This window comes from Bubalus bubalis, chromosome 2, assembly GCF_019923935.1.
Source record: "Bubalus bubalis isolate 160015118507 breed Murrah chromosome 2, NDDB_SH_1, whole genome shotgun sequence".
Classification (NCBI taxonomy): domain Eukaryota; kingdom Metazoa; phylum Chordata; class Mammalia; order Artiodactyla; family Bovidae; genus Bubalus; species Bubalus bubalis.
Genome location: NC_059158.1, coordinates 2233880 through 2261559, shown reverse-complemented (window position 1 = coordinate 2261559; position 27680 = coordinate 2233880). Strand labels below are relative to the sequence as shown.

The 27680-nt window shown below is 44.9% G+C and overlaps 1 protein-coding gene across 24 annotated transcripts; it reads right to left on the bottom strand.

The window, feature by feature from the left end:
* Positions 1–277: 277 nt before the first annotated feature.
* PRPF4B (pre-mRNA processing factor 4B) lies at positions 278–27680 on the bottom strand. Of its 24 annotated transcripts, none has more exons than XR_003103557.2 (18): positions 27475–27680; positions 19224–20420; positions 17200–17376; positions 16678–16833; positions 16215–16296; positions 14757–14967; positions 13776–13849; positions 12692–12782; positions 11996–12143; positions 10614–10751; positions 9842–9995; positions 7228–7342; positions 6505–6656; positions 5348–5434; positions 3938–4071; positions 3385–3430; positions 2786–2868; positions 278–2016 (listed from the first exon to the last, which is right to left on the bottom strand). XR_003103557.2 is itself a non-coding variant. In XM_025265082.2 (17 exons), the coding sequence occupies exons 1-15, from the start codon at positions 27609–27611 to the stop codon at positions 3940–3942; spliced, it is 3051 nt and encodes a 1016-aa protein (XP_025120867.1). In that variant the 5' UTR covers positions 27612–27680; the 3' UTR covers positions 278–2868; positions 3385–3430; positions 3938–3939. The 24 variants fall into 24 exon arrangements, 5 of the variants coding, with proteins under 5 accessions (XP_025120867.1, XP_025120871.1, XP_025120853.1 ...); XR_003103559.2 differs by having other exon boundaries at positions 278–2529; positions 2786–2861; XR_006543710.1 differs by having other exon boundaries at positions 2786–2861.

Below are 27680 nucleotides of genomic sequence, written 5' to 3'. Positions count from 1 at the left end.
AGAGAGGGTGCCCTGGGCTAAGTTCACAATAGACCATCCGCATTCCCACTTCTCAGAGGCACAGGTGCCGGGGATGTGGTGTGCAGTAACAACGTGAAGCCTATCTTTCGGGAAGACAAGGAGAGGGAGTTGGGCGCGGGAGACAGGAACGTCTGCTGGGGCTCTGTGACAAGCCCATCTCTGAAGATCAGTGGGAGACAGCAGGTTATAAACGGCGCTCCTCACTTTATATGTCAGACACGAAACACAGGCAATGAGACATCAGGAGGCAGCAGGGTAACAAGAGGTGTGTTTATTACATTTTCCTAGTAGGTCAATTAGGAACATTGCTGCTGAAATGCAAGTTACAACTCAAAGGACACTGGGAAAAATTAGGATACATATTGAGTATTTTCAGAGGTCAGCTTCCGTATCTCGATCACTAAATGGAAAGATTCTTCAGAACAGTCCCTTACCCTACACGTGGAAGGAGAAAAAGATGCCACGATGATGAAATCTATCAAAGTAACTGGAAAGCATTTTAAAAGTCAAATTGGTGCACATTAACTGACATAAAAAACAAATGAATTTGTAATGAACACTTCTATAAAAATTCACATCTGAACTAGGATGCTATGAAAAAGAGAACACTTTAGGAAGCCCGATTTCTAATGCTGCCCTAACAGTAACAAAGTCACTGCACGTTAGCCATCTGGCTTCTTTCCTGTCTCAGTATTTAGAAGGGAATTCCGGGAATTCCTTAACGGTTTGACCTGCATCTGAAGACATGGGATTCCTGCTGCAGAGATTCTCTTTGTCCCCAGCTAGCTAGAGTTCCACTATGAAACCACGATCAACTACAGGTGGAGAGGAGGCGGCGTGCACCCAAGGACAAGTCACGTCTCACTGCCTCCACCACATACCAAAGACATGTCCTGGGTATGTCTTAGGGAAAGAAAGTGGTAATTACGGTGATTAAAAAAAGTGGTTTGTTTTTTTTTTTAACACAAAAATTACTCTGCAAAAAAGAGTGGAATGAACAGGCATTGGGGAATAAAGGAGAAGGATACTATTAATAAGAACTGAGGTGAACTCATGCTGGGAGGGTCTTAAGGTTTATTTAATCTTGGAGGACAACAGGTCTACCCGAAGAATCATCCTAAGATGTGTAGGCTCAACCACTCCCCCAGCTTCAGAGAAAACTATGCTCTGTGGGTCACATTCTAGGACTTAGACCCTCAAGTCTCACAATCACTTGATACCATTTTTGCCACAAAGTGAAATAAAGCAAAACCTTCCTGAGAGAAATGGGAGAGCGGCCGACACGGGCTCGCCCGCCTGCTGGGGACTGCGCACCACCTGGCCCCACCCTGCAGGCTCACAGAGCTCTGGGTCTCTGCCTCAGAGACCACGGGATCCAATACCACTCCGTGTGCGAGGATCAAGACTGCTCATGGAGGCAAACAGAGAGTGCTGAGTCCGGAACACCAGAGACCTAGGGCACACCCCTCGCACTCCCCTCGAGGAGGACCACGGCTGTGCTCTGGGTACGTGGCCTATTCTAAGACCTCAACAGCACTGGCTAGGCAGACCCCGCGGGTGAGCCGCAGAGGTGGGCGCCCCGGGAGCTGGGCAGCACTGAGGGCCTGTTCCTGTCCCTGGGCATCGATCGGCCAAGAAGACACGACCCCCTGCGGCGGAAGATTGCCTCCGGATGGATGCTCTTGGTCCGATTCTGACAGCCATGTGCTACGTGGGATCTCCCCGTCCACACCGCTAACACGGCTAGGTCTGACGCCTCTTTTCACTCCGGGGGAGGGAAGGGGCAGGGGCAGGAAGCGTGATGAGTGAGCACTTTACAGTGAGCACGGGAGCACTACTCTCGGTACACCAAAGGGCAATGCACCCTAAATCATCGTGCTGAAAACTGAAACACCAGACAGAAATTAAACGGAGGGCTCTTTGTTCTCAACTCTTTTATGGGACAGAAACCTTAGCTCATGTCTTCCGGAGCCATCATCTTCCACTGAGCTGCACCTAAAACACAAAGAACAGGTAACAAGCGACTTTGTTTGTTTCAAGAACGCGTAACAGTCTTGAAGGCATAAGATGAACTGTTTCTAGCGGAAGTTAACTTACTTAAATAAGTATACAAAACGAAGCCATGAAAAATCACCAGAAACACACCAATGTAACTATTCTGAGTGACCATCAGTAGGAAACACCCCACTGTGCAGCACGTGTATGACCGCCAGAGCTGCCTGGTGGGCAATTGCTACGCTTCGTTCAGGCAGGAGAGCTGCACCCGTGGGCCTTGCTTACAAGGCCTCACCGCCTGAGGACGAGCACGCCTGGCGTTCACATGGTTCACGGCTACACCACAAGGAGAGGGGGGCAGAGTCAGAGCTGGCCTAGGATAGCATCTGCACCTTCCTGGCTGCAGGTCATTTCATGCCTTTAAATGGAGCAAAACCCACCAGAAGGATGCTGCTACTCTGATTTTCCATTCTTGAATGCACCAAAATGTGCATGCTTGTTGTAATTAGGTGCCTGGGTGAATAAAAAAATCCCATTTACAATTTTAAAATATTATGTTAACCTCTAAAAATCTGATTATTTTACACACTCCTCAGGGAGACAAGCATTTATTTTACCACCCAAACAGAAAAGATTACATTTCTGAAATTCTCTGCTACCATGTTAAAAAAAATTACTAATTCCTTTGTGTTGCAAAACCAAACTGATTGACATGATTTTGATTTAAACTGTTGCTAAATGTTTATCTACACATGCTGTCAGAAATAACCTTGTTAAGAAGGTGCAGCTGGTGTCTCAGCAAATCAGACCCTGGAGAAGGCGGTGAGTGGCCTGTGCCCCGTCTCCTGTTCTCTTTCCGCACCATCAGAAGGAAAAGTGAGAAAACAGCAGAAACATTAGTTAAATCCTGGACTCTACCCCACGACCTATAGGAACTACCTCACTACACTGAAAGCTGACAATACGGGTAGAATTTTTTGATGAAATAATTAGGATCCTAATTATTAATAAAATTACACATTTCTGGTTAGCTTACACCTTTAACGAGTAATTCTTTCAGTTAAAGAATCAAGGGAAGAAACGCAAGGTTGCTTTTCATTCTACGTGGTTTACCTGACTTACCAGCACTGAAGACAAAAACTTTTAAAAATGGCTACCAATGCCTTGTTCACAAAAGACTTTATTATCTAGTGATGCATACTGAGAACATACAGAAATCTGCATGGTCCACGCCACATGCAGCAGAACAATCTTCACTTTACAGTAAGTGAGGGTCAACTGTTTTATGCAGTAGACAACACTTTAAAGTCACATCCTTAAAGAAAAGCTTCATTTTACAAAAGAAATAAAAGGTAAAGAAGCAATTACCGCTTTTAAAAAGCAGCTGCTTTGTTCAAGAGTGGAAGGTTTATGCCTGTATTGAAAGACAACATGATCACAAATAATGAAAACAATGAACAAATGAAAAACACTTTTTACCATAAAGCATACACTTTCAAAATGACATACAAATAGTTAAAAATTTCATTACGTTGTCTATCTAACTTTTAAATATGAGGACTTGCAGAATTAGGCCTCAACCTTTGTTATCAGTAAAGGAAACTACGCACTGTTTCTGTCACTAGGAACTGTATTTAACAAAATGTGTATAAAGTCTATAGCAAGTTGATTTAAAAAAATGAAAGTTACTAAGAAACAGTACACTGAAGGCGCTCTACCCATCAAGCGCGTTCTCTTCCAATCGCAATGTGATGAACAGAACAGAAACTGTGCCTACTCCACAGCTGTGATGCCAGAAAATAAAACAAGATCAGCTCTCACACATGCGGGGAATTCTGCCACAACGCTAACGTCCCTCATTTGTCAACTCTTCCAGTAAAATAACATCTTACACACCGGTGATGTTGATGGTTCAGCTTACCTTCAGTGTACTGAATGCTGTACACAACCTGCTTTAAAAGAGGAGACCGTCCCTGCAGGCAGGCTCAAGAAGGAACAGGCCCCTTCGGCACTGACTACGCCCAGGGCATGCTGCTGTGGCCTGCACACACACACCTAGGAAAACGTGAATATAAACAGCATTTACGCTGGCCATTGATCTGAAGACCACAATGAAGCCAAGTTTGCTAAAAATAAATCAACCACCCATATTCCTACTCATTTTTTAACAGATGCTTTTGTCTTTTATGTGAACTGCAACCATTTACATTAGCACTGTAATTCTCTGTGCAGTCTTGGCGATTAAAACAGTTCTACAGTGAGATTTCACATAAGACACAAAACAGATTAACTAACATTTCTAAAAGAAATATCACCCTTGGTGTTAATTCAAATATATCATGCTTCCTCAAATTTGCTGGAGAAATATTTATAAGTTTATATACATTAATAAACTGCTGTGAAATTTCTTCAGTCTTTGTATTTAATTACTCAAACCCTTGGAGCTTCTTCATCTCATTTAAATCTTCTCCTGGATGAAGGCATGCTGCAGGGCCTGGTTGATGCTAATCCGTTTAGCTGGGTCCAACATTAGGATCTGGTCCAACAAGTCCTTCAGCTGGTGTACTTTTTTACGTTGGTCTTCAGGAAGTCGCTGGCACCCAATCAAGTCAGCCAACAGGTCCTTAGTTGGATTAATGGTGCTCATGACAGTAACTTTCTCCTACAAATAATTTTTTAAATGTGTATCTCTAAATAAATTACTAGACACATATAACCTAAAAACTTAAATGAAAAAAGGTCAACCCCAAGTTAGCCATGATGGCTTTTTTAAACAGGGTTCTGTAATTTTATAAAAAGATCAGAAGAACAGACAGGAATTTTATGAGAATTCAAAATCACAGCTGGTGCATGAACACAGGCATGGGGTCTGCAACAGCGCACGCCCACTGGCCTACCACCAGGCGCGGAGCGGCTGGTCCATGGAGTCGCAAGAAGGGGGACGTCCCCCGCTGGGGACAGCAGGCTCTCTGAGGAATTAAGTACAGTATTTTATAGGTAAGAGGCGCCAGGGAAGAATTTTTAATCAGGGAGACTAACACGATCAGAATTGTTTTTAGATCTGGAAGCAGCAGGGAAGCTGAATGCAAAGCCAGACCAAGAAAGTGATCCAAGGAAAGAGAAAAAGGCCTAAATACGATAAAATAAACTCATGCTAGGCAAACTTTTTTACATCTTTTCATCACCTGATGTGTCTTATTTCAGAAATTGGCCAACAGGAACAGGAATAGATGTGTTTTAAAATATTCACAGCTCCTAGACCATCCAACACTCAATCCATCCATGAACTGTAAGATAATCATTTAATGTAGCACACCTAGAGGACACTTACCCTCTCGGTTACTTTATCAACTTCTATGTACATGAAGTTGAGGTTTTGATCGAAATGTTGGTCTTTAAATACGCCTTTCCGAATCATCTGGCAATAAAACAAAAGTTGGATTTTGAGCTCTTACAAAACAGTCTGATCTACCGATAACCTAATATATAAGTCACACAAATACTACTACTTAGTCTCTCTGGGTTGCTTACTTATTTGAAAATGATTTCAGATTCCTTGCTCTTGAGAAAGTAACATATTTGAAAAAATATAAATGTTGTACATAAAACTACTTAATAACACGAAATTAATTTTCCCAGGCAGTGAGTTAAATAAACCCATTACAATATCAAGTTGTACTTTCATTATTCAAAACTGAAGACTAAACAAAGACTTAAACCAGCTGTTCTTAGACAGGAAAACATTACACAAGCGAGGCCTTGTCTCCTGGCAGTTTAAGAAACCTCAGGACATTTAAAACGTTATGTTCTAGGAATAGCCCTGAAATGACACCAGGTCAGACCTTATTAAAGCAAAAACCAACATAACTAATTTCTGTCTTGGTCTAAACAAGTTCAACACAAGAGAATCTGAATAGAACCTAAAAAGATGTCATTTCATGTGACCTTTCTTGGCACCTTTTCCTTTGCCCAGCAGCGTCCAACCTTTAATAAGCCGAGTGCCCTCGAGTCCCGCTTCCTATAGCCCCTGTGGTTCTCCAATAACCAGGTCCTTCCTCTGACTCCGTCTAACCTACCAGCATCTGGGTCTCGCCGCACAGTCACCAGGGTGGGCATGTGTCACCCAGGAGCAGTCAGCAGGACAAGGGAAGGCTATGGATAAGTGGGAACAGCCATGCCCTCCGCCCCCCAACCCCCACCTCCTGCAACACAGCCCCACCCTACACATCCTGCTGCTTAATTCAGGAGGGGAAAGAAACGCACAAGGACAGCCTTCAGATAGGAAAAGGAAGATGGGATTCTCCCATTCTGAAATGGGAGCTCTTGGCTGCTTAGACCCACTAATTGAAAAGAGCTCAGGAATCAGGGTAGCCAGCTACCTGCCTCTCAGAAACTGGTGTACACTCACCAGGGTGAGCGTCAGCCACCCACAAATCGACAGGATGATAGAGCTAAGACCGTAAAAACAAGCTCACCCAAACATCCTACCTTATTTGGCATCTTGCCTTTGAGATCCATGGCGAGCTTCAACATATGGTTATTGGTTTTGCCAGGAAATAAAATTTTTCCAGTATAGAGTTCATATAAGGTGCAACCTACAGACCACATGTCTATACCATAGTCGTAGCTTTTACCTATAACTGAAAACATAATATAGTTTTAATATACGAGGATACTATCAACCAACTACTACTTATTTCCATTTATTCCCATCAAGAGGGGCATTAATTTAACTGGGACGATATAACCATTACCTCAACACTCACACTTCAGCATCAGTCTCATGTGCCTTCCCACCAATTCTTAACAGGGACTCTTAAAAACCTTAACAAATGAGGCCCTGGGGAGCAATTGAAGAGGCAGGAAAAGCAGATGTTTCTTCTATCTTTTCATTTCCCCTTTTGTGGAGGGGGCTAACCGGCCTCAGCCAAGGCAAAAGAGGAGAAAACCGCACAGGTCCCAGACAAGCCGTGAACAGGACGTGATGACCAGGCCAGAGTAATGCGGCAGTCTTCTAAATCCGAGGCCTTCCATGCCCGTTTGTGACTTCTGCCACAGCTAACTGCCGTCACCCCGCCTGAGGACGCAGGGCTGCCTTCCTTGGCAATGACTCGAGCGGCTGCTCAAGTGCAGCAGGAAACGGTGCCCAGTGAACCGGGGGCTCCCCCCGCCCACGACGGCCCAGGTCAAGGAGCTCTGGAGGAAACTTACTGATCTCAGGAGCGCGGTAAAACCTACTGACAAGGTAAGGCGTTATGTCGTTATCCGCAACATGTGAGGCTGACCCAAAGTCGCAGAGCTTTAATATAGTTTTTGATTCATTAACCTGCAAAACATTTTATCAGGGAAGTTTGACTCAGGCCAGGAATAATTAAGACATAATCATAAAAATAATTGGCTTTGAGAAGTTATTTCCAATACTGAGAACAAAAGTCACTCATTTAAAAATTCCTTTCCTAATTATTTTATAATTCAATTTCTTAATTATGAATAATTAAGAGCTATAGTATTCTAATTAAAGAACTTTCTTCAACGAGGAAATATGGGATAATACCAAGTGAATTTGATTCTAACCAATGCTATTTAGAAAAGGTTGGAGTAGTGAGAGAAAGCACTGAAGCCAAGTATCTTCTAAAACCCCCCAGAAAACCCGAACACAGTTAAGTTATTACTTAAAGGAACATGAAGATGGTCATAGAAAAGAGATCGGACTGAACTTTCGTTTGCCAGAAAATTATGGCAATGAAAGCAGAAGGATTCAGATTAAATTGGACAAAAACAGAATTGAAACATTCTTCATCTGAAGCTGTTAGACCATCCCAAATTTAGCACTTAAGTCTTAAAAAAAATTAAATCCCTTAAGTATAAAGAAAGTATTAGTCAAGAAAATGTTAAACATATCTGGCAAAACTGATAAACATGAGCACTCTATTAGTCATCGGTTTCCTTCCCTTTGCAAATACTTCCACATACACAGTAACAGTGACATCTGCTGAGAAAGGCTTGAGGTGCTCCCATGCCTGATGCCATCCTGAGTCAGAAGCATGCTCGGGGGTTAACAAGTGGAGATAAGTCACATTCCAGAGTCCCTTCCCCCCTTCAAAAGAGACACACACAAATTCCGAGTTGGGACTTGAACTTGGCCTCTTGTTCCCACCCCACAGAAACCCAGCACTTTAAACAAACACCACCGGGCCATTCCCAGGCTATCGTGGACTGGCTACTACAGGTGACGTCCACAGAACTAAGAGAGCAACAGGAACGATCAAGCACCAGGCTTCACCTGGGGAAATCGGGAAAAAAGAGATCTTCAAACGCGAAGTGCTCCAACGTTCTTAAACATAAACTGCATTCAGCTACTTAAGGATGCAGTTTCAACAATCACGGACAAACACCCCAGGGCCGCTTTCAGGGGGTGCTGGGTGGATGGAGGGTCTTTACCAGCAGCTGGGGACCTACACCCGGGAAGCCCTCATCCACTGGCCCTCAGGGAGCCTAGCACACTACTCTGTCAGACTGACAGTTGAAATGCTGGGCTAAAAGCTTGGGGTTTTCGTTAACAAGCAGCTCCACGTGGTCTCTGATATTTATTTCCTCCTTTCTTAGGAAGAACACCAAACTGTCTGAAATCCACGTGAAAACCTATACTAGTTAAGCACTAACTCAAAGATAAATGAAGTTTTAAAGACAAGTGGTTCTGAGACAATAGCAAATGTCTTATATTTAACCTCAAAGTGGTTACAGAGATGCTGTTCACTGTGTGATTACTTGTGACTGGCACATAGTTGACACATTCTCTGGTATGGATGGTGTATTTTGTAATTCAAAAAAAGAGAAGAAAACTGGGGTGAAAGTTAATTATGAAGTTGATCAGGCAAGACTACAACTCATACTGTGCCTACCACTGCACTGAGAACACTCATCGCCTCAAACCCCAAGTTACCTTAGAAATGCAGCACCTTATCAACCCAGACCAAACTTAACAAAATGGAAAGCCTTGATAATGTGGGAGTCTGGAAGGAAATGGTCTAAGATATTTAAAAAGAAAAACAGAAATCTGAACCAAGTGTTAAGTGTAAGGAGTTTGAAACACACTTTAAAGGGATCTTTCTTTAAACACGTGGAATGTGCTACGGGCAGATACCCCACCCGTGAACACGCCCTCGGCTCTTGACAGCATGACCAGGGCCGAGGAAGGGCTGGGGACACAAGGGGTGTGTGCGGACCAAGCACCCCACTGGGATGAGGCTTCAGAAACATACACACCGGGAAACCTGACCTCCACAGCAGAAGCCACGCACTGGGAGAGGCACACCTTCCACACCAGGCCCAACCACACCTGGGCTTCCCCGGTAAAGAACAAAGGACGAGGATCATTCCTGGGCACCCTAAACTCAACTCCACACGTCCACTTCAGAGAGGGCGACTCCCTTAAACGTCCCTCACGCCATGAAGCTAGAGAACAAAGGACTGCCTCACTTTGGTGAGCACGCCTTACCAAAGCAGGCCCAACCTGCAGCACTGCAGCTCAGACAGCAGAGGAAGCCCGTCATCACGCATCCAAGAACTCTCAGGGTCTGGTGGACTCGAAACCCATCCATCAACCGGAGGAGTCCGGACAGCAGCCTACTTCCTCTCTCTTCATATATTTCACTCTAACACTTCATGGCCCAATTTCCAAAGGGTGAAAAACTGGTAAAGTCATTTGTAATGGGTAATTAATACACGGAATGACTCTTGGAAGATGTAATTTCTAGAAGACGGTGGTGACCACGTTACAGAAGGAGCTGTACGGATGAACAAGGCCGTCTGATCGCTGACTTACCAGGATATTGTCTGGCTTGATATCTGCATGGAGGATGTTGCATCTTTTAAGGAGTTTCAGAGCCAAGAACAGCTGCTGACTGTAGGACCGGACAGCCTTAATGTGAAGGCCAACGTCCTTGCCGTATTTTTTTAGCACCTCTCGTAAATTCATACTTGTAGGAAAGAAAAAAAAAAAAAATCAGAGGTAAAAATGAAAATTTAAAAAAGCAGAAACATTTTCAAGCATGAAGTAAAATCAATTCAGAGAATGAAATACAATGAAAACACTGTTCAAGAACCCTCCCGCCCACTGCCCAGATCTCTGATAAATTATGCCACACTAAAATGAGAGTGTATGAACCGTGTGTGCACAACACAGTTTCCAAAATGAAGAGAAGGGAAGATACGCAGGGGTACAATTCCCACTGACCTAGAATGGGCAGGAACACGAAGACATGGATTCAAAGGCTGAAATCATATTCCTACTCCATGACTCCCGTTCCTGTTCATCCTGGCTCAATCTTTCCTTGGAGTACTTAACTTCCAGCGAACTCTCGGCTGAGCTCAAGGCCACACAAGGTGGGCATGTGGCACACAGCCAACTACTGTCTACACGTTAACAACCGTCAAGCAGCTAACTTTTCACCAACAGTTAAAAGACAAGAGCCAGAGCCAACTGGAAAAAAACACCAACCACCCAGAAAACTGGTCACAGCATTTGTCTGAACTGAGGATGCAAGACGGGGAAGCCGAGTTTCCAGGGTCATGACGTCCAGGTTCAGGCATCATACCTTAGAGGCTCAAACACCAGGCACAGATGCTGTTTGTGATAAAAATGTCTGAAGAGTCGCAAACAATGAAACTTGTCATCAGGATCAGCGTCATTAAGTTTTTTCAAGAATTCTAATTCTTTTAAGCCAGTTTTTTGCCTGAAATGAAAAGAAAATTAGGTCAAAACTGGATACACCAAGAATTTAGGAAAAGTAAATAATGTGTATTTATTTTATATATTTATTTAGCGATGTGTTAAGTTTTTTTTAGGTACTAATAAACGATCTGTTAAGGAAGGACAAGTCTCTGCGTCATTCACGCAATACTTCCCACTTGGCCAAATACTGTTTTCATGGAGCTAATTTCCAAAATAATCAGTGAACAAAACAGAAACACTGAGCAACAGACCCACCTTGCTTGGAGGGAAATCAACCTGGCACATTTTATCTCAAGATGCTTCGATGCAAATATCCTCCTCCAAAATTCTAGTTACAATTTGACAATAAGCCATATTTTAAAGCTAGTGTCTATAATACAGAAGTTGAGGATTTCCATCGAACTAACCTTCTAAGCCCAGGGCAGCCCAGGACCTCAGCATAAATCTAGACACTTCTAGTGCTCCTAAACCAACACTAAGTTGACTTTAATGCAGCTCAGTGTGTGGAATGCTGCTGCTGCTAAGTCGCTTCAGCCGTGTCCGACTCTGTGTGACCCCAGAGACGGCAGCCCACCAGGCTCTCCCATCCCTGGGATTCTCCAGGCAAGAACACTGGAGTGGGTTGCCATTTCCTTCTCCAGTGCATGAAAGTGAAAAGTGAAAGTGAAGTCGCTTACTCGTGTCCGACTCTTAGCAACCCCATGGACAGCAGCCTACCAGGCTCCTCCATCCATGGGATTTTCCAGGCAAGAGTACTGGAGTGGGGTGCCATTGCCTTCTCCAGAGTGTGGCATAGATTGTGTTAAAGCAGTATGGCAATGACCTCATTGTTCGTAAAGAGAAAAGGCAACAGATAAAAGATACGAAGGATTCCTAGACCTGAGTTGTCACCTTTTGCAGGCCATATGCTCGGTGACAGCCAAGCAACACAACCCTTCGAATTTGCACCTCTGGTCTCGGGGTTATGACAGTCACAGTCAAGATCAGCCGTAAGACAAGGGCAGAGAGGAGGGGGTCTAAGCGGACAGTTTACACTGTAGGTACTAAAACGAACTGAATACAATCAGTCGACAGTTCCAAGGTGTCACATGTAACAACACGTGACTATAAATTAAATACCCACAAAGAGCTGCTCTGCCGTTTCATAAGCCCCAAGCTGTCCTACACAGACTGCTGTCACTGTTTAAAAACACGCTTGTTTGTGAACGCCTGCGTTGAGCTGGTTTTGCAGCTCCCTGAACTCACATTAGCTCGTTGTTTCTGATGATCTTCACGGCCACCTCCTGGTTGGCCCTCGCGTTATCCCTGGCTCGGACCACGTTACTGAACACACCTTGACCCGTGTAGCCGTACACGTTATAACGCTTATCCAAGACTTCACCTATGTTCACACCTAAAAAGGTAAACTAGAACATTAGAATTCTGACCGTGATACATTAATGGACAGAACTATGAGACACATCAGAAATCAGAAGGCGGGAAACACAGCGTGTTAGTAACGCGCCAAATCGCTCCAGTGTGCGTGGCTTCCTGGACACCAGTCCCAAGGCCCTGCCTCCACACTGCACGCCAGAAGCTGCAGGCCTCCAAGCACTACAGAAGTTTCAGGGAGCACCCGGCAACTGCTGACGCCCCCAACCCCAAGGAAGCAGTGCCGTGGTCGCTGCAGTCTGGCGTGACTGGCACTGCCCCCTGCGGAGGATTACCTGGGGCCTGAAAGTAACTGAACAGACTTAAGGTGCATGTCGGGTCGCGCTGCACTCCAGTCTGCGAGGCTTCTGGGCGGCGGCTCGGGCACACGCAGCTGCTGGCGGTGCCACACTCGCAAGTGACGGCACTGGGGTGTGACCTCCAGAGTCCTCCCACGTGGGAAGCCTCGAGCCACACAATTTTACAAAGCACTATGATAAACTCTGAAATGAGTAAGGACTGTGAACTTACGGTAATAGCCTTCTGCATCAGTCCAGTTATCCCTGAGGTTGGGATTCTCTTTGAAATCTTTTCCAATGCCAGCAGCCCGCAGACGCGCACTCTGAAATTAAGGGAATAACATGAGCTATTTACCCCCAATTTAGGCAGACATTTAAAGCACTTCCTATAAACTCTTGACAAGAAGATTTCATGCCAAGTTAAATAAACTCTTACTATGACTCACGTAAATGCAATACAACAGAAACACGATTCCTGAGTCTCCTGTATCACAGTACTGCTCAGGGAAAAATTCACATTATCTTCACATTTCTCCTACTGCCCTGTTCATGTGACACCCCGGGTCTCTTCCCAGCTCCACATGGAGCATCACTGGCTGCACTACAGGAGCGCCTGGTGCTTCTGAAGACGTTTTCCTTACGCATCACTCGCCAGGACACCGGGAAAACCCTTCACACCCAGGAAAGGGAAGCTGCCTCAGAATCACGTCATCCTCTCTTAACCCGTCTCCTGTGTGCGTGGCTCACGCTGTAGACGCGACTTGTTGCTGAAGCCGGTCGCTGGTGTCTGCAGGGTCCCGGACACTACTGCTCCCCTGTCCACTTTTAATCCCCCTGCTGTGTGCTCTCTGTTTGCATGGGTGCACCCCTACTTCCCGTCACCAAAGCCTCCGTGTTTCTCATGTCTCCTAATTTATGATGGAAATGGTCTGCTACTTTTGAGACCATTTCTCAAGGAAAAAAACTGATAAAATGTTTAAAAGAAAAAATTTCTTAACCCAGTCCTTATAACATTCCTGGTTCTTCAATGAATTCCATTAAGCTCCAAATCCTAGGTTCCCAATACAGAAGCCCTGAGTGGAAAGCCTGAAAATTACTCATGTCACCTGGTCCCCCACTAACCACAACACACACAGATGTCTGTAAATCCAAGAAAGGAGCTGTTTAAAAAGAAAATAACTACACATTTAAGTCATTTTGTATTTAGCTTTTATGAAGCCCTGATTCTTTCTCACTAGGTATGTACATACCACCCAGATATGTATTTGCTATATGTACTGATTTCAACAGTTCTTTCTATGACTAAAAATACTCACATCAAAATAGGCAGCAAACATATCATCAGATTCTGTAAACATATCAGGTGCCAACAGCTTCTTCTGAGATGAACCTGAATGGAAATTAGCATTAGTATTTGGAAAATGGAGAGATACAAACTGAAACACAAATAATACACCAATGGAAAATCACTAACAGCAATTCAAACTTTTTCTTCTTGTTTATCAGTTTTTCATTAAAACCCAACTTAATATCACTTCATAACCCAAGATATATAAAGCTATCCACTTTCTACTGAGAACGCATTTCAGAAAATTAAAAAACCTAATATTGATACTTTCACTAACATTGAACTATGCTAATAACTAAGCAACAACTGGGCTTGCCAGGTGGCTCAGGGGTTAAAGAAACCACCTGCCAATGCAGGAGACTGGAATTTGATCTCTGGGTTTGGAGGATCCCCTGGAGGAGGAATGGACCACTCGCTCCAGTATTCTTGCCTGCAGAATCCCATGAACAGAAGAGCCTGGTGGGCTACAGTCCATGGGGTTGCAAAGGGTTGGACATGACTGAGCACACACAAGTGACAATTATATACTACCAGGAAAGCTCCTCTTTAAATTGCCAATTCATACCTCAAAAGGTTAAACTCCATATCTGGATTTTGATTCAAACCAATGAACTACAGACATGAGATATTTAAAAATCATCAATTTTACCAAGTGTAAGTAATGTGTTTTTTAGAAACCTTATCAGAGATACAAACTGGATTTTTCCCAGGTGAAATTAATCATGGCTTTGCTTTCAAATATTCTAGCAAGCAGAACCAAAGGTACTGAACACGTGTGGTGGACCGAGTGTGAGCTCCAGCTGCGGTTACAGGGACACTCACTGGGGTATTCTGAACACGGCATTCCTCGTCCCCTTCCTTTCCCCTGCCCCAAATAACCTCTGGGTGAAGTGACGGAGCTAACAACCTGGGGGAGAAAAGCATAGTTACAGAAATCTAACTCACTCACCATTATTCTGTTCAACAGCCATCAGATTATGCTTGGCTTTGACGGAAGCCTCAAACGTGTCAACGTTCTCGCGCTCATACTCCTTGACATCGGCAGCCACACGCTCCAGGATGTCATCGGGAGACGGGGAGCGGGAGCGGGTGCTGCTCTGCGGGCTGCTGGGCTCGGACGGCACCGACAGGTTGCTGTCGTCAGCAAGGTACTTGTATTTCTGTAGCGACAACACAGAGGGTGATAGTCACCAATCGGGGGAGCTGCACTGAAAACCTGAGTGTCAAATAATGCTAAAAAAAAAAATAAACAAAGGTACTGATGCCTTAGCTGAATTAGATCCACAATCCCTTATATGCGATTCCAGACCCACAGAGCTGTGGGAGGCTTTCTACGTTTGGTGCACGTTCATTATGTGGCAGAATCTGACCTGAAGACGGGACTCTCTGAATGTTCCCAGTGTGAACATGAGGTATCTCACAGCGGAACGTTCCCAGTGTCTGATAATGGGGTGCTGTGCTCGCCCCCACTCAGGGGCTAAGTAAGATACATGTATGCACCACATTACCTTTCTAAAATTCACATATTTCTCAGTTCTGAAGCACATCTTGCCCAAAAGGTTGGAGATAAGGGATTGTGGACCTGGGTAAGAACAGAAAAAGATTCAACCAAGTCTTCAGCGGTGCCCAGTAACTGCTCAGTACCAGTTTCCGCAATGCCCCAGGGAGGAAAGTCGCCTCTGGAATTCCAGTTACGCCCCAAGTACTCTGGAATTCCAGTTCTGCCCTTTGCTCTGAGATGCTGGGGTTGCTGCAAGTTCACACAGGCTGCTACACCTACCCTTTCCCTGTCTGCTTCCTCCTTACAGCACCCAAGCATCTTTCGTGTCTTCCAGAATTCTTCTCTCAACTCCACCCTCACCTCCCATCACATGATGGTGAGAGAAGGCACTTTATGAGGACGGCCATGCTCGCAGGACGCGTGGCAGGCCTCCTCAGGACAGCCAAGGAGAGCTGGCAGCCTTCTGCACAGCTCACCGTCTTGAGGCCTACGTGACACCCTTTACCGCCCAACTCCTGCATCACTCGTCTTTCAAGGAGTCTTAAATTTATTGAGACGTTCCATTTAAACATGCACATCTGTATTAGAAAATCTACTATTTTTACTAGGCGTTAAAGAAAAATTTTTCTCACATATAACAGGCTGTAATATATATAATTTTTACGCTAAAGGAAATTCTTCCAAGTTAAGAAGCACACTCCAAATTTTGTCTTACAAAAGGGCTTTATATGGGAATCCTATGTATACAAAAAAGATAACGATTTCAATTTTATTAAGAAACTATCTTTTTTTCATGACCTATTCAAGTGCTCTACCAACACTTAATTGTTAAAGTAAAAATCCTTAATTTTGTTTAAATAGTGGTTATTTAAGGACTGTTGATCAAAATGTTACTAAAATCAATACCTGAACGATGGCCTGTCTTTGTATTCTTCTCTGTTCTATCAAGGCTTCTTCATCTTCCTCCTCAACATCGAAGTCTTCAAGGCTTAGGAAAAGTTACATCCATACATGTTAATTCCAGACATCCTTATAGAGTACAAAACTGTTAACTTGCATACATTTAAAAAAATAAAAGCTGGAAAACGTCGGTCATCAGTAAGTGAACAGAAACCTTAAGCCATCTCACTCTATCCTTGCTTTTAAACTGTCCTGGTTTGGAATCCCAGCAAGTAAACTTAACCTTCTACGTCTCCTTTTTCTCCTCACCTATCTCACTGCACAAAGACTGGAAACAAAAGACAGATCCTTAAGCTTAAAAGTCATCACTAGCTGTGATCAAAATTATAGATGGAAATTAAAGACTTTCAAGTCACACCATGTTTGTCTAATTTGCAAAAAGGAAGTTATAGGAAAGTTCCATTCTTACTTGTCATCAGATGAAGATTCCTGCTCGACCTTCATTCCTTCAGAAAGACTTCCTTTAAATTTGTCTTCCTTTACTTTGCTTCTGCTCCTACGTCTACGACCACCCCGTGATCGAGACCGCCTTCTCAGACGTGATCTGCTCCTCCGACCTCTGTCCCTGTTTGAGGAGAACAGAGACATATATATAATATACAGAAAAGGTCAATTGAAGTTAGGGAGCTGTGAGTGTGCTGGGGCACGGATGTTACAGGAACTCTCCGTACTTTTCAAAAGCTCGATTTTGTTATAAATCCAAAACTGTTCTAAAAATAAAGTCTTTAAGGGGCCAGCAGAAATGTTTTAATGAACACTGATTTAAGTTTAGAGCAAAACTCAACAATCTGTGTGTGTGAAATATCGCACGCTGGGGACAGAAAGACTGCATGGTACCACAGCTAGTTTCTTAGAGAAAGCCGGCTGTTACAGAAACCCACCCACTGAGCTTCAAAAGCTCCAGTCTGATGGACCAAAGGGGAGGCTTTACCTTCTCCGAGGAGACCTGCTTCTTCTTCTGGGAGACCGGCTCCGTCTGAGAGGGGAACGAGACCTCCTCCTAACAGGAGATCTACTGGCCCGTCTTCGAGCTGGAGACCACCTACTGATCGGGCTGGCATCCTTGGACCTTTCCCGCCTACTGAGGATGTCATCTCGAGGTCGTGTTCTTAAGGGGACCAGATACAGGTTCAGAGAAGAATAAATCAAATCAGAATAAGCGAATTTCTCCTACATGTAAAGGCACTTTAAGAAAGGGCACAGTAACCTAAAGATTGCAAACACAGAATAATGTTTTGTAACAAAAATTCAGGTGACAACAGTAACACAAGAGAAGGTCTATTTCCTCTGGTCTCACCATGTGAAGAATTAGTAAAGATTATTTATATTGTTTATCTTTTTCTCATTTCAGATAAAACTTGCCCATATAAGGAATAATATTCCATTCCCTTGGTTTGAGCATTGATTTCTTTCTAAATTGTCGACATTTTTTTTTTGCAATTAAGAGCCTTATTTTTAATGAATCAATTAAGAATAAAATCCCTTTACAATCAATATTAACCTTAGAAGAGAGGAACTTTAGGTAAGAGTTAAGAGAAAATGCCAGTCCACCATGTCATGGAAGTAAATACTGGTATAACTTATCTGGAAGGAAATGTGGCAGTGTCTTTCTGAAATGTAAATATACGTAATCTCAGACTGTGTAATTCCACTTCTATGAAACTACCCTAAAAGAAGCTTTACACAGACTCAATGGATATCTCTGCACACAACTGTGAAAAACTGGAACCAACCTCAATTTTCATCAGTCTCAACAAAGGAAGTTGAATACATTATGATACATCCACAAAGTGAAGTATCATGTTGCTCTTATGTAACAAACACCCCTTATATACTGCCACTCAGTATTTGATGAGAAAAGAAAACCACGGCTAACATGAATGGTATGAACCCTATTTTTAAGAAGTAGCATGTGCATAGAGAAGGGGCTGAAGAAAGACTGCTGCCTCAGGAGTGGCGGCAGAGGAGGGATGGGAAGAGTGAGTTTACAGGTTTCCTGCAGGATTTAAACGTCTCTAATTTCATGCATTTCTTCTGTAAACTAACACTAAAAACTCGTTTCAAATATTCAACTCCAGTCCCTTAAAGAACTTGTAAGAATTTCCATTTCAAACTGAAAGCAACTGAAAGAGAATAGGATCCTTAAGAAAAGATGTTAAGATACTAACATTGTCTCCATGCAGAGCTACAGGCAGGGGACCATTCCATCACTTAGAAGTAAAGAATCAACAGGAGCTCTTAATGAGAACTGCATTCTTGAAGCTTCTCAACACAGAGGATAATTTAAACTTCAACATCAATTCATATTTATACCTATACACAGTAGATGGCTAGGAATTCATGAAGTTATGAGACAAGAATTGGTGGATCAAATGTTATTATGTAAATATGAATTATTTTTATTACAACTGATTAAAAAAAATAATTTTACAATGAGACTACAGGTATATGAGTTAATAACAAAAAAATTTCCCATTTTCAATTGTATTTTGGGGACCAAAAAAACCAACTGTAGTTCCAAATATATTGTTATGATTCAAAATCACACCAATTCAAAAGAATGGACAGGTCACAACCCTTAAACTGATACCTCCATTTTTAAAAATTCCAGCCCACACTATTCAAAAAACAATCCCTGCTCTAGAAACTAACACCTTTCCCATAAAATGCATAGACTCAGACTTATCAACCAAATTTCTTGGATTTAAAGGTGCGATTCTGCACATCAGATACTAAATTAAGAACTTAAAAAAAAAAAAGTAAGTTCAACATTTAAAAGCCACCTACAGTCAAGACACTGACAGAAGCAAACAGTAACACAGTCAGCAGACAGGACAGGATCATATCGAACACTAAAAACTCTTATCACCTCTGTCTTTATTGTCCATAGCTTTAGCTTCTCCACTGAAATCTGCTGCAATGGTAGGAACCACTACGGCTCTGAAATCAAGTTACCTTGGAGAAGAGAGGCGTCTCCTTTCGGGCTCTCTGCGTTTTCTTTCCAAGGACCGGCTCTTGGCTCTCCTGCCAGGCGACAGGGTTCGAGAAGGTGACTTGCTCTGTTTAGACCTCCTGTCATTCACGAGTGGGGATCGACTTCTTCTGGACTTGTCCCGCTGTTTCGGAGACAGACTTCTTCTTTTGGGACTTCGACCAGGTCTTCTGCTGGGTGACCTGTTTTCCTTTCCAGAGGAAGCGTCTTTAGAGGGAGACTTGACCGGCTTCTTCTCTTTGTCGGCTTCAGGCCGTTTCGATTTCCTCTCTTTGGACCGTGACCGTCTGTCTTTGGATTTGCCTCTCAAGTCGACTGGGGATCTCGATTTCTTGCCTCGATCACGACTTCTACTTTCGTTTATAACAGGGGATTTCTTCCTGTCCTTTGCCTTACTTTTATCTTCGACTTTAGCCTTGTCGTCGACAGGAGATCTGGCCTTCCCAACTTTTTCTTGAGAGCGCCGTCTGAGGGTAGGCGACTTGGACTTTCTGGCTTCATCTTGGGACTTACTTCTTTTGGAGGGGCTTTTTGACTTTTTCCTCTCCTTTGACTTGCTCCTTGTTGCCTTCTCTTTAACTATTTCAACACCTCCCTTACTCTTCTTTTTATCAGACCTGTGTCTAGTCCGTTCTTTGGATCTGCTTTTGCTTCGCTTTTTTGTACTATTTTTATTGTCCACAAGTTCAAGTTTCCCCTTCGTACTTGAAGATCTAGTACTAGACCTATTTCCATTTCTTGCCTTTTCATGAATCTCCCCCTCTTCTTCAGAGCCGGACTCATAACCTTGTAATATGAGCCCCATCCCAGACTGGACCTTTCCTTCCATTAACTCGTTATCGAGTTCAGCTTTAATCAAGGCTCTCTGCTTCTCCAAGTCTTCCAGCAGAGCTAAATCATCAAGCTTAGTTCTTTTTGCTGGAGACATACCTTCCTTGTCAGAAGCGTCGACGACCTCCTTCCTTTTGTGTTTCTTATGTTTGTGCTTATGCTTATGCTTTCTGTCCTTGTCTTCTTCCGAGGAATGCTTGTGCTTCTTGTGTTTGCTTCTGTGTTTGTGCTTCTTTTTCTTGTGCCGACCGTGCTTATTTTGAGACTGGTCTTCCGAGACTTCTCCATTTTCTTCGTTAACACTCTTCTCAGAATTAGCATCTTCCATCCTATAAACGTATCAAACACATTTAAAAGACACATTACTTATGGAGCATTCAGTCGTAAAAAAATAGCAATGATAAAATATATCTCGATGTGATACATGAAGTTAGCCACTGAAATATTTTATTTCAAAGGTATAGGGCAAGAACTGAGCTGAACAGGGATTTAACTCTGTTTCTAATGGTTGAACTCACATACTCAAAGTATTAAAGGAAATACATAATGGGGGGGGTTAACATAATTATACTTTGTAAAAAAGGAAATTCAAACCAGTAGTTTTTACAGTAAGTTAACACTGACTTTCTTAAACAGTCACTCAGAAATGTGGTTTTTAAACCAGCATTTCCCATACCACTCCACACTAAAGGAACCTGCCCATTCTTTTTCCATAAAGTATTAGTAATAACATCCATCGGGACACTAATCACTTTCCCCACTTGAAATTCAGAAACACACACACACACACACACACACACACACACACACACACACACACACACTTAAATCTCTAGAGCCAATATTGGGCCTGTAAGCGGCATTTAGCCACCGTGTGCCCCCCTCTCTCTGGGCAGCGTGATGAGATCGCCGTGCCATCCTGCCCTGGGCTCCCACCACGGACGCCGTCTGCTCCTGACCATGACCAGCCGCATCCTCAAGGCTGAGGCTCCAGGGTCACCAGAAGCAGGTGATCCTCCTCCTGACATCCGGTTGGAACAATATGGATTAATTTGCTCAAGTCCTCCAAATTATATGGCAGGAGGAGAAGGGGACGACAGAGGATGAGATGGCTGGATGGCATCACTGACTCGATGGACGTGAGTCTCAGTGAACTCCGGGAGTTGGTGATGGACAGGGAGGCCTGGCATGCTGCGATTCATGGGGTTGCAAAGCGTAAGACACGACTGAGCGACTGATCTGATCCAATACTTTAATAAGCTTAATGTTTTAATAGTAAGTTTAATGTTTGCACCATATACTACAAAGAGCTCCTGCAAGTTAAGAATTAATGAGTCTATTCAATCTTTTTTAACATTTAGAAGAAAATCACCTACACATAATGTAGGCTTTAAGTCAGGCAGCAGAAAATAAAAATCTCTTGCTTCTCTTAAGGAAACTTCCAGTGGAAAAGAATCACATGCCTCACTGGAGATAAAGACCTGAGTAAGGGCATTATGGGAACACTGCCGGATCACTTTAAATCATTCTGAAACGGTCAAGGAAGGTATCTTGTGGATCACAGAAAAACCCAAGCGATTTGTTCAGCAGGGACTTTGGGGGAGAGAAGTTTATCAACAAGGTATTTATTTGGATTAAAAAACAGGCTGAGTAAATAACATTGACCTGAAGAATGAGTATGATATTAACCAGAAAGGTTAAGGGGTATTTTAGAAAAAGGAAAAGATCAATGTTGCCAGGGTGTCAAACTTGGGGAAGAGACTGGTCTAATGGAAGCTAAGCTCTCAGGTGGACTGATTCCAGGAGATGGAGAAATACAGCAGAGGATTCTGGGAGCACACAGCTGAGACAGTGGAGAGGCTCAGGAACTGCAAGGTCGGGCTGCTCGACAGACGGTCTCCCAGCCTGGTCTCAGTCTTCAGTAAACTTGGCAGGGCAGGGGCGCGACACAGTGGAGGACACCTGAAAAGTTCCTGGCTCACAGTGGTGAGGGGCGTGGAGAACACACAGCCACCACACGGCAGGAACCTGGGGTTTGGGGTGTCACACTGCTAACGCCCTTTTCTGGCACTGTGGACTATGGGGAAGGAGAAAGTACTAGCAAGCTGCAGAGCAAGCTGTGTCTTCATCTGAGTCAGGTCTCAGTCTGGCCTGACTTCTCTCTAACGGAGTATAAGAGGACACAGGATAAAGAGTGTTCTGGGATCATTAAAATTTCTCAAAGACTTGGAAAAAGACAGTGTAGTATCTCTGTATATTAAAAAATACCCAACAACATGGCTCTATCAAGGAGGCGGGGGGACATCACAGATTTAAGGTGAAGATACAAAGGCATTTCAACTGTGTTCGTTGTATAGGCTACAACCTCATATAGGTAACCGTCTCCCTTTCCTAAACTCTCCCATCCCACAATCCAGAAGGTGGGGTATAAGTCCATTTTCCTGAACCTTGACTTACAGGGGGAAAGTGTGAGATAAATAGAACTAGGACCTTTATGAAGGTTGAGAATGATTTTCAGGAATATAAAAATCTAAGTGCCCAAAGTACAAAATTCTACTCAGTAAGCTAGAACTCAATCTAAAGACCCTCTAAGAATGCCCCAGAAAACAGACAGCTGGGTGGTGAAGTCTCCAGAGCCAGGCTACAGGGGCTCAAGTCCTGGTCCCACTACTGACTAGCTGCGTGGCCTTACTGAGTGTGAGCTTGTGAGAAAGGAACAGTACCTACCTCCGAGCACACAGTGAGGACCGCACAGTTAACATGCACAGCTCGTAAGGCCCAGCACAAATCTCGTGCCCAAAGTCAGTCGTGCTTACTGTTCAGACACTGGGAAAATTTACTCCCCGTGGTGCTGGGGAGCTGCCCACAGACACTCAGAACGTGACTTTAAAGAGCAAGGGTCCTGGTCAAACCTCCTTGCTCCGCCACCGCCTGCAACAGATACCCCCAGTGTGCCCTCAGACAAGCCACTCCAGTGTCCTCCACTGGAAAAGCTGGGCAAATAACACTTCTGACCAACCACAGGTATGTCACTGCATGAGTTCATACACATAAAAGCAGTCACTCAAGTGCTCAAGAAGTGCTGTCTCTGCCTGTGTCCCCACGACAGATGTGACGTCACACTCAAGGAGGCAGACAGGACTCATCTGAGGGCATGGGCACACCCAGCTGGTGGGAAGGCTGGTGCTACAGCGGACGTCAGAGCTCTTGCTTCTGCTTGAAGATGCTTTTAAAACTCCAGGTCACTGTCAGCCCCGAGAGAAAGCTGATTACTGCTTCCTGCCTCGTTCAGAGTGAAAACCTGAACCCTCCACAAGACCTGTAGCATCAGCCCAGCCTCCCTTCAGCGGAGCCTGCTCCCCCCAACCCCACGGCTCTCCTCCCCAGCACGTAAGGGCCTGGGCGCTCCCCCGGGAAGTATACACTGCCGGGCCCCTCATCTACCTCAGGTCTTGGCTCAAGTTCCACTTTCTCAGTCAAGTTTCCCTGACCAGCTCACTTAACTACAACCCCCACCCTACCACAAACACACTCCCTCTCTCCCCTGCACTGTCCTCCACCTAGCACAACTCCTGTTTGTTCCTCCTATTATAACATAAGCCCTGTGGAGCAGGATCTTAATCTATTTAGCTCACTGCTCCATCCCCGAGGCCCAGAGATGATTTAACCCTGAGCGGGTACTCAGTAAGTTCTTCTGTGTCAAGGGAATGGTTCACAGAGTAACAACAGGTGGCTCAGTGCTAAAGAATCATCTGCCAATGCAGGAGATGCAAGAGATGTGGGCTCAATCCCTGGGCTGGGACGATCCCCTGGAGGAGGGCATGGCAACCTGCTCCAGTCTTCTTGCCTGGAGAATCTCATGGACAGAGGAGTCTGGCGGGCCATGGGGTCACAGAAGAGTCGGACACGACTGAGTGGCTGAACAACAACGTATGCGGCAGCATCGCTGGCCACGCTGGTCTATGCTGTCTGTGCACACGCTCAGCTCTTGAAGGGGAACACTTTGTTTTTGGCTCACTTACGCTCCAGCGCACACGCCTATTTCTTGACAATACCCTCAAATGATTTAATCATCTCCCCACAGAAAAATGTGCTCCTCTAACCCTTTTCCAATGCTACTTATAATTTACAAGTTTCCCAAGGCATTTCAAATCCAAATACTGAAGGGTTTACCTTCAGAGGAATTTCATTCAAAAGAAAACCTAGCATCTAAAGTTTCCGAGAATCAGGATCAACATCACAGTGCCCAAAGTCACTGCAGCCTCTCCCAGGAGCAATCCCAGTTTTCATCGTAACTTAATGAATGTTAACTCAAGAAATGACTAGGTTACTAATAAAATGCCACCTGAGTGCCTTAGGGCCAGCTAGCTTAACCTTAACTCCAGACTTCTCTTACATTGGGGTTAGGCAGAGAGCAGACTTCCAGCCTCTTCTGTTGATCTCTTAAAGCAAATTTCAAAGAAAATAACTGAAGTCTGACTAGGCACACGAGGAAAACTTGAACTCAGCCCCTCAATGGCACCCATGTCGCATATAATGAGCACACTTGTGCTAGGTCACTTAATTTAGGCTCATTAACAACTTTCTTCTAAAGCTTTAGGAAAAGGTTTCTTGTAAAGAAACCTGATCACCTTCTTGGATGATTTACATTTTGCAATCTAACACTACACATTTAGTAGGTATATTTCTATAGCAAACTGGTCTACAACAGGTTTGTCATAAACCAGTACTTACTGAGAGCTGAGTAACATCCTTCAAATCTCATTTGAAAGGAAAGCTGCATTCAGAGCGCAGACAGCATGGTAGTGTCAAACAGTATTTACTCACAGGTTAGCTTATTTCATCCTTCAAACCACCCAGAGTCTTGGGGCATCTGGCACAATAAAAATAGCCATGGAACAACTTTAAAATAAAGCGACCAATTACCAACCACTAGTATTATTTTAACTTCCCTCTTCACATATATATATTTAAGAATATTCCTAATAACATCTTATATGGGAGGCATTCAATTCATGCTTTGGAGCTGGGGGCAATGGGGAGCAAAGTGAATGCCACTGCTTTCAACAAGGAAAATAATTATAACTAAGCCTGTTTCTCTGACAAGTGAGACTCCTTTAATACAGAATTAATGCAGATGCAAAAATAAGGATGGATTCAAAAGACCAACCAGTCTCAAAAGGAACCATTCCACCCCCACTCTTTCCAAATGGGCTATTAAATTCCAAAGAGTTGGAACTGTCATATCATAAAAACGAACCTTTCTGGGATACTGGAAATAAAAATTATTTCAAATGTTAAAGGCTAGTAATATTTTAAATAAAAGGAACCACAACATAGAGTGAGAGACCAGAGCACAGAGCAGGGCTCCACAGCGGGGCTGCCCAGGTGTAAACCCTACACCTGTCACTCAGTGTGACCCTGGGCAAGCTAACTCAATTCCTCTGTACTTCCAGTTTCTCAACTGTACATGTGGGGAGTGTCAGGACCGCCTCCACAGGGTTGTCATAAAGACTGAATGAGGTCGGATTTGCTCAGTACCTGGTCTGGGTTAGTTCAAGTAAGTCAATGCATATAAAAATTTAAATGCTTGAAACTATGAAAAAAGACTGAGCTAAAGACATCGACAAACTTAAAAGCCACTAAAAAGCATTCAAGGAGCTTTACTTTTTCAAAATATTCCACTTGGAGGAGATTCCACGTAACTGTGAACTCCTCGCTGTGTCTTCAAAAATAACCTACTCAGACATTACATTTCAGCACTCGCTGTGGGCAGCCAACATGGTACTTGCTTTCCTAGTAAACTGTCATTTTCCACACTAAAACGTTTCAAATAAGTGAAGGTGGGACACATATAGACAGAATACTCTGTGCTCACCAAGTGTGTGTGCGTGTGTGCATGTGTGTGTGAGCGGAGGCACAAGAAAGACCACCTCAGTGCCACTCACATTGCAGGAGCCGAAATAAATACGATGAAAGCTAGTGTTATTTGAGTATAAACATGGCTGCATCCTTCTTGAAAAGGAATCTAAACCGTCCCTGAAATCAAAGAATGGACATAGTACTACAGAAATTTAAACAGGTTACTAGAAAAATCAGCTGCATAGCCTAAGATTTTCATAGGATCTTCTCATGAAGCGCGGAACAAGGCCTCACTGTGAACTCTGTGAAAAAGAGAGAGAGAGGCAGGTCTACTTCAGAACCCACGTGCCCTCTTTTAAGTCAAACTGTGAAGATAATAGAGCAGCTTTCAGAGGCCCTAAACGAAAGTCTTCTGGTAACTCCCTCTGCCTAGCAAAGCAAATCCCCAAGCAGTCCGGCACTGGATGCACAGCGGTGAAGCGATGGGCCGGCTGGGGAGGTGCAAAGATTTCTCCTCTGGTCACTCCAAAGTTGCCGGGAGACTATCTCTACCTTCTTCTCAAGACAGCTGGAAACAAATCAGATAATGAGGATGCAAGCAAAAAAAAAAAAAAAAGGCGCTACAAGAATACTGTCTTAAAATCCATTCTCTCTCCTAGGTTCCTGAGCTTTCCCAGCAAACACACGGAAAACAGAACACACTGCTCTCAGTAAGGGAAGGGTTACCCTAGCAGAGTATGCGAGGATGCGTCCACTCGGCCGCATCGATGCTTACGTTAGCTTGATTACAGACACGAACCGCTCGGGTTTGCAAGGAGCTGACCGTTCCCACTCTTTATTCCACTGGGGCTCCCAGAGAAGCGCTGTAAACTCGGGCCAAAACCCCTAGGTCTCAGAACCGAGGACTTGGTCTTACTTTGCCTCGAGTTTGCGAGCTGGCACACCAGCTGCACTAGGCAGAGGAGGAAAAAACACCGAGGGGACGCTGGGGCCGAGAGCACCGGGCGGGAAGGAGGGAGCGCCCCGCCGGCCGCCAACCGCGGCTCCGGACGGTGAAGGAGGGCGCGCCCGGCGCCCCTCTGCTCCCGGCCCCCAGCCCCGAAGGCTGACACCGGCGGCGGCGCGGGAGCCGCCTGCGGAAAAGAGCGCTCGGGGATCGCCGCCGCGCGGGCCGCGCCGCCCGGGCTGCTCCGGAAGACCCGCTCGTCGCCTCAGAGGCGGGCAGGCGCGCCCGCGCCGCGGCCTCGCGCTCGGGACCCGTAGAGGCCGCTCGCGCCCTCGCCTCCCGGGGCAACGCCGCCGCGGGCCCCGGCCGCCCTCGACCCGACAGCCAGGGCCTCCGGGCGGGCGGAGCGCTGAGGCCGCCCTCCCGCGCCCCCACGGTGCCGCGCGGGAGGCAAAGTTTGGCCGCGACCGCTGGGCCGCGAACTTTCCCGCCCGCTCGCCCGCCCGGGCGGCGCTCCGCCCGTCCCCTCTCGGCCAGCCCCCAGCGCAGGCCCTCCGCGCCTCCGTATTACTTACTCCGGCTGTTCCCGCAGCGACGGCGCCTCCGTGGCGGCCATGTTGAACTTCCTGACTCCTCGGCAGCGGTGGCGGCGGCTCCGCGGACGGCGGAAGCCAGGGGAGGCGGAGGAAGAGAGAACAGGGCCGTCGCGCATGTGCCGACAGCGTCGGGACCCGTGGAGTTCAGCGTCGCTCGAAGAATCCGGATATACAAGTGCATCCGG